The sequence below is a fragment of the Phalacrocorax aristotelis genome, chromosome 27 (assembly GCF_949628215.1).
Source record: "Phalacrocorax aristotelis chromosome 27, bGulAri2.1, whole genome shotgun sequence".
Classification (NCBI taxonomy): Eukaryota; Metazoa; Chordata; class Aves; order Suliformes; family Phalacrocoracidae; genus Phalacrocorax; species Phalacrocorax aristotelis.
In genome coordinates, this window is record NC_134302.1 from 139,661 (window position 1) to 153,167 (window position 13,507).

The following is a 13,507-nucleotide window of genomic DNA, read 5'->3' on the forward strand; positions in this document are numbered from 1 at the left end:
GAAGTCAGGGTTTCTCATGACCCCATTCAGCATGTTTCTTGCTTCCCCCTTGTCAAAGATGCTGGAGTCTCTCATCGCCTCGATGGCCACAAGGACGATGTCTGTCCTCTCCGAAGGTAGGAGGTATTTTGCAAAGGCCTGTGGGAGGAAGGAAGGGAGGGAAGCCATGTTACACCGAGTGCCCTGGGGGTGCTGCTTCGCGGGGCAGTGCGAGCAGCCCTGGCCAGAGATGCCCGGCAGTGCTGGCGGCAGCGCCTGCAGGAGAGCTGGCAGCAGGGGTTGCAGTCACTGCGCGGGGGAGGATGAGAGGAGGGGCCCCAGGGTGAGGGAGGAAGGCTGGACTCATGGGCACAGTGTGCTGCTTGCCCCTACAGAGAAGCGGGGCTTGCTGGCGGCCAGGAGGGCTGGACCTGCTGCTGGGACACTGGAGAGCAGCCCTCGCATCGTCCCTGCGCTGGGACAGCAGGAACCCTCTCACCAGGGAAGGTGAGGCCCACCAGCCCCACTGATTCTGGATGCCTTTGCTCACACAAGTCCCCCTGCTGATGCCACGGGCAAGAGTCCCAGCAAGGGGGGAGCTCCTTACCATGGCAAAGTCTTCAGCGGTGTCCAAAGAAAGCAGGGAGTTTTCCACAAGGTGCCAATGGAGCTGTTGTGCTTCATCCTTGAGCATTGCCCTGCCTAAAGAGCGGGGAAAACAGGAAAGGGTCAATAAGACACAATAGCTTTGCCAGCCAGCTTAACCAAAGGGCCCCGAGATCTGCTTGCGAGATGGCAGGACACAAGCAGTCAGGGAGGTTTGTGGAGGGCATCAGGAATAGCTTCTTGCTGCAAGCACTGGAGGGACCATCCGGGGTGATGCACAGATGGATCTGCTCTTCACTAACTGGGAAGACATGGCAGCAGTAGCTTTGGCTGTGGGCTCCACAAAAGAGCGCGGTTCAAGGTTCTGAAAGGAGGGTGGAAGGAGAGCAGCAGAGAGCAGACCCTGCACTTCAGGAGAGCATTCAGCTTCTGCAGCAAAATGACAGCTGGGGTGCTATGGGAAGCAGCTGTGAGGGGCAAAGGATGTGATGGAGAGAAGGAGACCCATCAGGAGCCGTGTGCGCGCGAACACATGAAGCCACCACAACTTCTCTTACGTTTTTGATTCTTGATGAACACTCTGAGGTGATCTAGAGCCTGGTAAACTATATACTCTGGCTTTTCATCAGAATATAAGAAAAGGAGGAGACGTCCCATCAGCTGTCCCAGGATTGGGATCTGGATGTCTCCATAGCCATCAGGGGCGTGCGTGTCTCTTCCAAAGTGGCTCCAGCCCTGGGCGAGGGAGGCAGAACAGCAGAAGTGTAGAGGGCAGGCAGCAGGCGCCAAAGCCCTGAACCCAAGAGTGTGTCCAGGGCTGGATCCCTGGTGCGTCAGGGCTTTGCAGGGCCGTGCCGGCCGTGGCTCCCAGAGCAGCTGTGTGGGCAGCAGCCCCGCGCGGGGAGAGCTGCAGGCTGCTCTGGTGCACAGGGAGGGGGACATGGCCTGGCTGGAGGGTGCCTGGCTCCCTACCTCCTGTGCGTAATGGTCAGCCAGCAAACGGCTCAGCACCCTAATCCTCCCCAGGGCTCTCTCCCACACAACTGCTCTCTCAGACTTGGTGTAGTTGAGCAGCACCTGGGAAGAGAGAAGCTGCTGGTGTGCCCTGGGAGCAGACACCTGCTCCGGCAGAAGCAGCACTGCTGACCTCCGGGGCAGGACTCTGCCCTCGCGCAGTCCATTCGAGGCTTCCTGTGATGTCGAGCAAAGCCTGCAGTGGGGTTCCTGCCCTAGGAGTCTCGCAGGCTTGCAGGCTTGGGACGAACACCGCTGGCCAACCTTGAGGCCAGGCAGGAGGGCAAATGCCACCCTCTGCCGCCACTGTGCTCCGGAAGAGCCTGGTGGGCAGCCCCAGGTCACCCCAGGGAGGTGGGCAGCCTCCCTGCAGCGTGCTCTCTCTGCATGGCACTGGGGTGGGGGCCATGCACTCAAGAGTGGACAGTCCCTTCCCCCCAGGCTGAGGAACAGCCCCTGTGAAGCCCCGTCTTTGCACATGCCAGACCTGAAAGATGTTCTGCAGCTCCTCGCTGACTCTGTTGGCAGCAAAGCTGAGCACCACCCTCTCTAGCATCTTGTCCATGGCTCTCAGGGTCTGCAAGGAGGACAAAGAGCTGTGGCAGTGTCTCCTGCTGTCCCTCTCACCCCCAGGAATTTGATCTGAACTCCCAGAGCCAAGGGAGGCCTCCCGTGCTGCGTTGTGGTTCCCCGGGAGAGACGCAGGGGCAGACAGTGTGCTGCGGGCAGAGCAGCCTGCGCCACCGGATGGGACCAGGCCCGCGGGAAGTGCACGAAGGGACGAAGGGATGAGGGTGGGAAAGCAAAGCTGAGACCCTTCATTGCCTTGGATCTCTGGTCATCTCACAGCACAGGGTGGCCCGGGGGCTCTTGTTGGTCACCCAGTGCTTACCTTGATGTAGAGATAAGCGTCCAACCGGCTGCTCATATCCTCTTTTGGAGGAAGCAAGAAGACACTCAAAAAGCAGGCTTCTAGGAGGCTTTGCTCTTTGCCCTCCCGCACCGTCTGCACTGAGCTGCAGGGAGAGAGCGGGGCCTGTCAGAGACTGGTGCTGGGAGCGGTGCCTCGAGGACTGGTGCAGGTGGAGATGGACCTCTGGGGCAGGGGTCCCCAGGAGGGATGGACAGGTACCTCAACTCGGCGATGGCATTCATGGCTTTCAGCCGCACCGCTGTTTCTATTTGGTGCGTGGGCTCCTCTTGTAGCAGGTCCTGCAGAGCAGAAGCAGGATGGCACCCAGCAGCTGCCAGCACCCAGCGCCCCCAGACCCTCTCCCTGCCCAAGTGCTCTTCTCACAGGGAGCCATTGCCGGGAAGACTTGCCCCCTTCCCAAGAGCCGCCGGGTGTCCCCTCACCTTGATATTCTCTGCCAGCTTGTAGCCCTCGCAGAAGACATCCAGGCCCCTTGACAAGCCATGGCACCTGGCCGTTCTGCACAGGGTACAGATGCTGGCAAGAAACCCTATCTTCTGTCCCTCGTCCTGGCAGCCATGGAAAGAGAGGGACAGACAGGGAACGTGAGAGGGGGGCACGGGGCCAGCAGGACTGGAGTACTGGTGGTGCAGTGCCGCGTGGGCGACCTGGGAGAATCCGCTCTGCCCAGCCAGCACACCTCCGGCAGCCCGGCAGCAGAGCCCCTGTCAGCAGACGCTGGCACAGCCACGTTCAAACTGGTGACGGTTACCTTTTCTGTGCTGCTGACAAAGGCGTGGATGAAGTCCACAGTTTCCTTTTCGTCTTGGTACACAGGTAACCACGAGGCATCTAATAGAGGAGGAGAGCAGGGAGGCTTGTAGGGAGGCTTGTAGGGAGGGTCTGGTGGCAGGGTAGAGCAGGGGAGGGAGGTCTGCCCTCCGTCCAGCCCCGTGCCTGCTCCCCTGGCACGTTCTTCCCATGCACGGCAGGGCTGGAGCGTGCCCGGCAGGCGGGCTGCCATGCTGGAGCACAGCACAGCTGGGCAAAGCCCCCAGTGCAACGGGCTGCGGAACTTGCTTGCAGATGGGCGGGAAAGGTCCCCGTCCCACAGCGTTGCTGCCTCCTGCCAGCCCTGCTGCCCCTGGCTGCCCGTGCCCCGGAGCAGGAGCTGGGTCCCCTCTGCTCTCTCCCTCCTTGGGGGAGGCTGTGCCGGGGCCAGCTCCCAGCCCTGAGCATGCCCTGCATTCAGGCCACCGCCCATGGGACCCCCGCTGCCAGCGTGCCGGGGAAACGTGAGCCTGGCGTCGAGCAGGGTGCGCTGGCTGGCCCCAGCCCTGCCCAGACCACCAGGACCCCTCACTCACCAATCTGCAGTGGCTGCACCGTGCACACCTCGTAGGGTTCCGGTGGAGAGCTGCTCTCCTGGGGAGCCCTGTCCTCCTGCCAGGCCACCCTGGGGCGGCTGGGGGGTCTCTCCGCCATGCTGCGGGATGGAGGATAGGGGTAGGAGTGGGGAAGGGGGAGGCTTTGGCAAAACGCCTTGGTGCCGCGGGGCTGCCAGCGGCAGCAGGGGAAGATGTGGGCTGCGCTCGGGGGCTCCTCGCCGTCTCCGTGCTCCTGCCCTGTCCCGTCGCTGTCCTGCTGGACACTGCGGGCTGGGGGCCGCAGCCGCACTTACCACATGCGGCGCAGTGGGGTGTCACAAAGGGAGGTGTCAAAGGGCCCCACTGTGACCCGCCGCCCGGGCAGGGAGGGGCAGGGCGTCCCCTGGGGAGGCACGGGGCCGGCTCAGACCAGGGCACCTGGGTACTCTCCAGGTGCCTCCAGGTCCCCCTTTGCCCTCATGTCCATGCAGGACCTCACAGTGGCCTTCCGGTGTGAAGGGAGCATGTGTGGAGAACTCGGCCGCGATCATTAACGATTAGCACGAGATAACCAAAAGCTTGGAAAATGTCATTAGCACCACAAGAAGTTAGGTAGGATAGAAACACTCGGGATGCTGGCTTCACATTTTTTCATGCCCAGCTCTGAGCTTAAAGCTGAAAGTGATATTTCCTACTGTGCTGCAGCGGAGAAGTTTCCATGTTGCTAAACACCAACCACCTCTCCAACCCCTGCCTGGAGACAACATTGTCCGTGGGCCAAAAAATTCAAATTATTAAACTCTCCTGCAGAAATGGGCTGTTCATGGAAGCTGGCCCGAGGAGCAGGGGTTCAGGCAGGAGGAGTGCCCCAGCAGGTACCCACGGAGGGCTGGAGGTGGTGGTCAGCCACCACCAGTGCAACCATCGGGGAGTTCTCCATCATGGCCACAAACCAGGCTCAGAAAACAAACTGTAAGACAGGGATCTCCATTTCTGAGAGGTTCCCAAAGCCCAAAAGGGGTAAACTTGGGAAGTTGTTTCATGTTCTTTATCCTCTTCCCTGCACAAGCTCTTCATGATGAGAAGATGAGAAGAGATGAAGTGGTAAAATGATGGTTTCTGTGAAGCTAGAGTAAATTTCATCCTTTTAACTTCAGGGCTCTGGGACGTGCTGGAGAGCAACAGGGAGATCCTGAGGGCACATGAGGGTGAAGTTGCCTCGGGGTGCCCTGAGAGGACCCAGGTCGCCAGGGGCCACCCTGCCCCTCCCACCTGGGCGACGGGTCACAGTGGGCCCCTTTGTGACCCGCTGCTTTGAGACCCCCTGGCACTGTATATAGCCGGCGCGGCTCCACCCCACAGTGTCCAACAGGACAGCGGCGGGACAAGGCAGGAGCGTGGAGCTGGCGAGGACTCCCCCAGGCACAGCCCACATCTTGTCCCATTAGCCCTGAGGTGTTTCCCCAAGGCTTCCCCCTTCCCCATCCTTACTCCCTTCCTACATCTCTGAGGATGGTGAATAGACCCCCCAGCCACCCCCTTGTGGCCTGGGAGGAGGTGGGGGTTCCTCAGGAGAGCAGCTCTCCACCGGAGCCCCATGAGGTGTGTGCAGTCCAGCCGCTGCAGGCAGGTGAGTGAGGGGCTCCAGCATCACAGTCTCCAGCCTTGAGGCCCCTGGGGAGGCTGCGCCTGGGGAGTGGGCGTGGGGATGAAGGGCAGAGTTCCTTCCTCTGCCCACTCCTGCCTGCAGCTGTGCTCTACAGCCCTCCCGGCTCTCCTCCTTTGCTAGATGCCAGCTGGCTAGCTGTGTATGAAGAGGAACAGGAAACGGTGGACTTCATCCAGGCTTTTCTCAAGAGCTCAGGAAAGGTAACCGCAGCTATTTCCCTTGCTTCTCTGCCAGCGCCTCCTGATCGGAACCCCAGCTCCGCTGCCTGCTGCTGGCCGGCTGTCGGCTGGGCAGAGCTGCTCTCCCACACGACTCTGCACCCCCAGTGCTCTAGTCCCGCTGGCCATGTCTCCCCTGCTCACACTCCTCCTTCGTCTCTCTATCCCCTGGCTGCCAGGAGGAGACCGAGAAGATGCAGTTCCTCAAGCGCATCTGCACGCTCTGCAGAGCTGCCAGGCACAAGGGCTTGTTGCAGGGCCTGGATGTCTTCTGCCACAGATTTGAGCTGGCCAAGAGCATCAAAGTAAGGGGACACTCGGAGGGTCTGGGGAAGGGGTCAGGCTCCCCAGTCACCGGCACGCTGCGAGGGCAGCATTTGGGCAGGATGAAACATGCATGGACGCTCCAAGGGGACTCAGGTGCTGCTGAGAATCCCCGCCAGCAAAGACCCCAGTGCCAGGGCTGGCAGGGACCGCACTGGGTCTACTGGCACTGGGTGCTGGCGGCTGCCAGGTCCCTCATCCCAATTGTGCTCCGCAGGCACTTCTGGAAGAGGAGCCCAGGGACCAGCTGCGCACGGCTGTGCGGCAGCTTGCCATGGATGCCATTGCCGCCTTGAGGTACCTGCCCATCCCTCCTGGGGACCCCTGCCCTGGAGGTCCATGCCCTGAGGTGCCTGAGGCCTCCAGGCACCTCTCCCCAACACCAGCGTCCAACAGGCCCCTCTCTCTCTTTGCAGCTCAGTAGAGACAGTGCTGGAGGGCCAGAAGGAAAGCCTCATACATGCCTGCTTCACCAGCGTCTTCTCGCTCCCTCCAGAAGAGGACATGCAGGGTCTGGATGCTTCTCTCTACTGCCAGGTATGTGCTGAGCGAGCCCCTGGTCCCTCTGGGCTGCCCTGTGCCAGGAGATGGCTGCAGATCCAAGGCAGATTCAGGGTGTCGGTTTTGCTTTCCCGCTCTCGTCCCTTCGTCCCCTCCTCATGGGCCTGGCTGCGTCCAGGCCTCTCTGCCCCGAGGCCTCCCCCAGGCATCGCGAGGCAGCACGGATGTCCTCCTTGGTGCTGGGAGTTCAGGTCCATCTCCTGAGGGTGAGAGGGACTGCCAAAAGATGCCACCACCCTCTGTCCTCCTTGCAGACCCTGGATGCCATGGACAGCATGCTGCGTGTGTTGGTGTTCAGCTCTCCTGCCTCTGGCCTCAGCAAGGAGCTGCAGACTGTCTTGAAGGTCTGGCATTTGCAAAGATCAGGGTTGGCAGGGGCTGTTCATCTCCCTGGAGGGAAGGGACTGTCCACTCCTGAGTGGACGGTCTCCACCTCAGTGCCATGCAGGGTGCCCACCTCCCCTGGGGGAGCTGAGGGCTGCGCACAATGCTCTTCTGGAGCCCGGTGTCCCCGGGCTGCAGTCAAAGTCCCTTTCCCCTCCACAGACTTCCTCCTGTGTCATGGTAAAGCCTTGCCAGCTCAGGTCCCCAAAGCTTTTCTAGCACCAAAGCAATGGGGGAAATTTGGGCCCTCTCCTTCAGCACCCTGCGTTCCTCCCCCGACCCAAATGGGGCAGAGACCCCACTGGGACCTGCACGGGGAGCCTGGCCCTGAAGTCCTCCTCCCCTGGCTTCCCAGGGGGGCATACCCCCAAGCCTGGACTGTGTGAGTCCAGTCAGGAGTTCAGCAGCTCTGCTTCTGCTGGAGTGGGCCTCAGCTCCCCGGCAGATTGGCAGCTTCTCTCCTCTCCTCCCCTCCCAGATGCTGCTGACCTTGACCAACTCCCAAAGTGCAGCTGTGCGCACAAGGGCCTTGAGGAGGATTCAGAGGCTGAGCCACGTGCTGGCCAGATGGCCCTCACTGGAGGTAAGGAGGCAGGCAGCCTCCAGCCAGGACATCTCCCCTTCCCTGTGCACACCTGAGCAGCGTGCAGCTCAGGGTTCCTGCCAGGCCTTGGGCACCACTCAGCAAGGCTCTGCCCTGAAGCGAGGGTCTTGGTCCCGTGGACTCCTCTCCCCAGTCCCATCTCTGCCAGGACCTGGAGCTGCACCCAGCCCCGTCCCTGTGTGGGGCAGCACTGCCCCAGGAGCCTGGTGGGAGCTGCCCAGCTCTAGCTGCTTGGAGAGCTGGGGCCACCAGGGCCCTGCAAAGCTCTGAACCGCCTGAGATACTGCCCTGGGCACAGTCTTGGGTTCACGGCTTTGACCCCAACGGCCTCGCCTCAGCCCTTCTGCTGTTCTGTCTCCCTCCCCCAGGCCTGGCAAGATGAGTTCAGCCACGGCTGCTACACAGAGGTCCAGATCCCCATCCTGGGACGGCTACTGGGATGTCTCATCCTTCTCAGCTCTTGCAAGGAAGAAGAGAGCAGCCACGTGGCTTCAGATGCTCTTGACTCCATCTACAGGTTCATCTGTAAGCGAGAAAGTAAGAGGAGCTGTGTCGTGGGCTGGGTCCCTCCACACACAGACTTCTCCTGATAGCGTCTGCTCCTCTTCCTGGGCATCGCGCTGGACCGTTCTGGTGCTTGCAGGAGGCTCTCTGTCACAGTCTGCCAGCTTCCCTGACCTCCCTGGCCCTTTGCAGCTGCTTCCCATAGGATCCCAGCTATCATTTTTCTGCGGAGCGGAGTGCTCTCCTGAAGTCCAGGATCCACTCTCTGCTGCTCTCCTTCCTTGTTCCTTTCAGGATCTTGAGCCCCCCTGTTTTGTGGTCCTCACACCCACAGCTACCATCGATTACCACAGCCTGAAACCAATTCTTCCCTCTCATTGAACAGCAGATCAGGCTGGGCGTCACCCCGGCTGCACCCTCCAATGCCTGTGGCAAGAAGCTGACCCTGACACCCTCCAGAAATCCCCTTGCCCACCACCACCTACCCTGACTGTGGGTCGTAACCCCTCGCCGCGGCCATTCCAAAAAGCTCTTTTCAGCGTTTGGTAAGCTTGTTGGCAAAGTTGCTGCCTCCTAACAACAGCTCTTTGTTTTCCCCTCCCCATTTAGGTAGGACGCGGTCAGAGGACAAGCCACAGCATCAACAGGCCCAAAGGGAATGGGAAGCTGAGAGCACTTCCTCGTGTTCTTTGCTCCACAAAGCCAGCACCCTGATCATGGTAATGATCTCCCCCCTTGCTGGGACTCTTGCCTGTGGCATCAGCAGGGGACTTGTGTGAGCAAAGGCATCCAGAATCAGTGGGGCTGGCGTGGCCTTGCTGTCCCTGCTGAGAGGGTTCCTGCTGTCCCGGCGCAGGGACGATGCGAGGGCTGCTCTCCAGTGTCCCAGCAGAAGCTCCAGCCCTCCTGGCCACCAGCAAGCCCCGCTTCTCTGTAGGGGCAAGCAGCACCATCAGGGCAGTTGTGTGACATGTATTCCCTTCCTCCCTCCCGTAGGCAGGTAAAAACTACCTCCGGCCTTCTGAGAAGACAGGCATTGTCCTCACAGCCATTGAAGCCATGAGGCACTCCAGCACCTATGACAAGCAGGTGGCCAGGGCGGTGCTGAACAGGACCATGAGAGACCCTGCCTCCTGGCTGACAGATGTAAGTAGCTGGCCTGGCCTGCCCTTGAGCCCTTTCAAGCCTTATGCCTTGCCCTGCCTTTGCCCCGCCTGTCCCTGCCTTTGCCCTGCTGTGCCTTGCGTCAGGCACCTAAAGCCATTTTGAGCCACCGGAGAAGGATGGGAAGTTTCAGTGGTGGCAGCTGAGGAAACGGCTGCACTGCAGTGGCAGCGCCACCTTCACCTGTGGCCCCTCCAGGTGCCAAGCATCGTGAGGTGCATCCATGAAAGCCTGCAGTCCACCAGCACAGTGTCAGCCTGGGAGAGCCTGGAAGCCCTGCTTGTCTTCCTGGCCTGCAAGTACCCCAGGGAACTGGTCTTCAGCATGGTGATCAATGTCCCACTATGTGACAGGTATGAGCCCCGACAGACCCAAGGGCTTGCTCCATTTGGGGAGAGGGGTCCCAGAGGCTCCCTTGGCTGCGAGAGACACTGAAAACTGCACGACATCCCCGAGGAGCGGGACCCTCCATCCCACCACATTTCCCAGCCCTGGAGGGTCATCCAGGCCTACAGCAGGCAAAGCTGGCCAAGCCAGGGCCCAGCGCTCCTCCCAGCCCCACGAGGAACACCACCTCAGCCCTCTCCTGCTTGCCCCCAAGCGAGGGGGGCGGGCAGCGCCAGGGCTGCGAGGCAGCCCAGGACTGGCTGGACTAGCCTGGGCACAGTGCCATGACTGCGGCAGCTCTGCTGACGAAATGCTCTGTGCTTGGCAGCGCTGCCCTGTCCATGTGGGGGCTGATGCTCTTCCAGAACAAGACACCGGCTAAGTTCCTGCCCGAGCTGAAGACAATCGTTAATTCACGGAAACGGCGGCACCGCAAGCTGATAAGCACCGCTGTGTTGCACGCCTGCAACATTCAGGAGGCAGTAAGTGACCAGACCTGGCCTTGCTCACCCTTGGGGATGCGCACGGCCAGGGACAGGAGACGCTTGTCGCGTCCTGTGTGCCCTGCCTCCTTTGGGCCAACTCTTGCTCTCCAGTCGCTCCTCAGAGGCGTGAGAGCAAGAGGCTGCTGACAGTGGGAGGACAGGAGGAGCCAGCAAAGGCACTGCGCGGTCCTCCATGGGCAGGGCTGCTCCCACAACAGGCTGTCTGGTCCCGGTGCCCTTTCCCTGAGCTGCCAGTGGGAAGCAGGAGCCCCACGGGCTCTGCCCGTCTCTCACTGCCATCTTCGTTTCAGGTGCAAGACTGCACCAATGCTGAATGGCTGCGTTTTTCCTCCACGCAACTCCTCCAGGAGCACCTGAGGGGTCCAAACCTGGGGCTTCACTGGCTGGTGCTCAAGGGTCTCATCACCCTCTCAGAAAGACCCAAGACGGTGAGCAAGGCGTCAGGTTGAGCCACGTTGGCCAACACGGTGGCTTGGCCTTGGCTGGCAGTCAGGAGACGACTGCTCTCCCGCATACCACGTCTGTCTCCAGCCAGGACTGCTGCTGCCGTGATTGCTGCACCAGAAGCTGGAGGGGAGGCTGGTGCTCAGCAGCCAGAACATGTTTGCCAGGGTGGTCTCTGAACGCTTCACAAAGAGGAAATTCTGTGCTTCATCCAGGCAGGAAAAATCCAGGTCCTGCTGCCAGATGTTGTGGAGACCCTGCAGGATGCCAGCAAAGACATCAAGAGGATGGCCCTGCTGGTCTTCCAAAACATGGTGCATTATATGAAGAGGAAGAAGGCCAGCCGCACCGCTCTCCAGTTCTCAGAGAAGCTCCTGCTGCTCTTTGATGATGTAAGGCTGCTGCGGGAGCCTGAGCTCTGCAGATGGATGCTGGCCCATGATAGTTGCCCTTCAGCCCAGCCCTATGTTGGCATGACCTTCTCCCCTCCTTGAGCGATCCCTCAGGGCTGTGTTCTGGGCTCTGCAGCCCATCACGGCTTCCCCCTGGCAGGCTGATGCCTCTGGGCAACTTGCGACCCCTGTGCTGGAGCCCAGCCCGGCCCCTGTGCAAAGCATCTGCAGACCAAGAGCTGCTCTCCAAGCCCTGAGAGCTCCCCCAGCTGCGTGGCCATGCAGCAGTGGGCAGGATCCGACCGCAGAGCAGCTCCCCTCCAATCGGCCGCGCCAACGCCTTTGCTCATCGTGTCCTGCCCTCCTGTCCTCCTCCCTACCAGGAGTGCAGCCAGCTGCGAGAGACCTCCATCTGCCTCTTCAAAGACCTGATGGAGGCTGTGGTGTGGTGTGACAGAAGGAGGATGAAGACCAAAGTGCGGAGGGGGCTGCTCCCGCTCTTCTTCCACATGAGTGACCAGAGCCCGAGCGTGGCCAAGGTGCAGATTTCAAAGCTGGCTAGTGATATGGGGAAAGGTGTGACGACACCACCGGGGTGCTCTGGGTGTGCTGGGTCAGGGCTGCTGGCAGCTGGCACGGGCGTTTCCCAGAGCTGCCCTACCTGGTCAGCAGGTCTCAGCAGCAGCAGCCCGTGGCCACCGAGGCCTGAACGCACCCTAAGGGCTGCCCAGATTTCCCTGCAGCTGTTGGAAACCAGGGCTTTGAGCCCCTGCCCCCCAGGGCTGTGCCCAAGGGTACCCGAGATGTTTAGGCCAGCACATGTCCCAGCTCCCTAAGGGCAGGATCACTCCAGGGCTCAGAGCTCTGCCCACCTGGAACCGGGGCAGCTCCAGCTGAGGAGCCAAGTGTCCCTCTGGGGGATGCCCATGGGAGGTGCTGCTGGCTCTGCCCTGCCCCAGGGCCTCTGGGACTGGGGCCCTCACCGCCTACAGCGTGAGCCCACAGCTCTTGCGAATCTGTTCTGCTGGCTGGCAGGATGAGATACCTGAGGTGGTGGCTGGGAACGGCTGGCAGCCCGGCCAAGAGCAAGGGGATGCCAGGTCTCCTTTCCCAGGCCGTGGTTCCACCTCCCATCCTCTGCTGCTCTGCAGGTCTCTAGGAAAGCCCTCGCTGTTGTGGCAAAGATCCTGGAATGGGAAGAGCTCAGGCACGTGATCTGCCCACATCAGACTCAGAGGATCACAGAGTGCTTGGTAAGGACAACCCCCAAGCTCCAGGGCCCTCCCTTACCCTCGAGCACAGAGGCCGCAAGGGCTCTTCTCCAGTCCACTCTCCCCTCCCCACCATGTGGGCCCTGGCAGATGGACAAAGGGGTCTCTGGACCCCCGGACCACCCTCTGCCTGTGGCTCTCTCTGCTCCTCAGCCCTACAGGGCTCTGGCTGGGAAATGGGAACAGCGTGGGGGGAAGGTGGGGGGAAGGGGATCACTGGCTGGAGGGAGTGCTCCAGCCCACTGGGGAGGGTCCCTGCCAGCCCCATGCCCTTCTGCTCTCTCCAGCTGGTGCAGGACAGCAGCAGGGTTGAAGAATACCTGCAGCAGAGCCTGCCATACCTGAAGGATGCTCAGGCCCCCTTGCGCGAGGCAGCCGTGAGGTTCATCGGTGAGCCACAGCCCCCGCAGTCCCTCTTTGGGCAGCCTGGCCCCAGTCCCCGCCGCTGCACTGGCACCAAGGAGCAGCCCTGCAGCTGCCCGAGCCCCAGCTGCCCCGCGCAGGGCCTTGGCCTCCCTCTCCCACCCCTGCCCACGCAGGTGGCCTTGGTGGCCGCCTCGCTCAGTCCAACCCCGCTGAGCTGCTGCTCTTCCCCGGGCTCAGCCCTGATGAGGGGGAGGAGGGCGTGCGGCCCAGCCGGCAGGGCGGGGGGCTGCGCTGCTGGGAGCGTGCTGGGGAGCAGGGGGGACTGACAGAGCTCTGTGCCTAGGGCTTGCCGCGCGGCCCCTGAGGGACCAAAGCAAGGAGAAGCTGGCCGAGATGTGCAGCGGTGAGTAGGGGCAGTGCTGTGTTGGCCGGGGCTGGAGGGGCAGGGGACAGAGCCTGGGCAGGGTGCTGCCATGGCTGGCCCTGCTCCAGGGAAGCGCTTCAGGGCCAGGGGAATGTGTCGGGGCATTTGGGGCATTCCTGTGCAGCAGCAGCAGCAGCAGCCGCTTTCACCTGACCAGGGAAAGCGGCAGGTGGGGCTGCCACGGTGTGCAGGGGATGCCTGGAAGCCTCTGCAGAGACAGCCCTTCATCTCACCTCTCGTTCTGTCACAGCCCTTCAGTCCCTGCAGGAAGACAGCGACCTCTCCATCCGTTCCCTGGCAGCTCAGACCGTCCTCAGCCTGAGCTCTCCCAGGGTGCAGGAAAGAGCACGACGCATCCTGCGAGCGCTGTGCTGCTGGTGCTGCTAAAAGCCAGGCAGAAGAGGTGCAAC

The 13,507-nt window shown here is 61.5% G+C and overlaps 1 protein-coding gene across 1 annotated transcript; it reads left to right on the forward strand.

Annotated features, from left to right (window-relative positions):
* The first annotated feature begins 4,670 nt into the window (after positions 1-4,670).
* LOC142048772 (maestro heat-like repeat-containing protein family member 1) lies at positions 4,671-12,886 on the forward strand. Its single transcript, XM_075075965.1, has 18 exons — positions 4,671-5,509; positions 5,669-5,748; positions 5,946-6,071; positions 6,308-6,387; positions 6,507-6,627; positions 6,906-6,995; positions 7,514-7,618; positions 8,008-8,176; positions 8,753-8,862; positions 9,140-9,289; positions 9,506-9,660; positions 10,023-10,176; positions 10,491-10,628; positions 10,860-11,036; positions 11,420-11,575; positions 12,188-12,289; positions 12,595-12,697; positions 12,873-12,886. The coding sequence occupies exons 1-18, from the start codon at positions 5,392-5,394 to the stop codon at positions 12,884-12,886; spliced, it is 2,148 nt and encodes a 715-aa protein (XP_074932066.1). The 5' UTR covers positions 4,671-5,391.
* The last annotated feature ends 621 nt before the right edge of the window (positions 12,887-13,507 follow it).

Excerpts from the sequence above, each read along its gene's own strand:
- LOC142048772 (XM_075075965.1), top strand. The coding sequence starts at position 5,392 with ATGGTGAATAGACCCCCCAGCCACCCCCTTGTGGCCTGGGAGGAGGTG. Across the intron at positions 5,510-5,668 it reads AGTCCAGCCGCTGCAGGCAG|ATGCCAGCTGGCTAGCTGTG; the intron begins GTGAGTGAGGGG and ends CTCCTTTGCTAG. Across the intron at positions 6,996-7,513 it reads AGCTGCAGACTGTCTTGAAG|ATGCTGCTGACCTTGACCAA; the intron begins GTCTGGCATTTG and ends CTCCCCTCCCAG.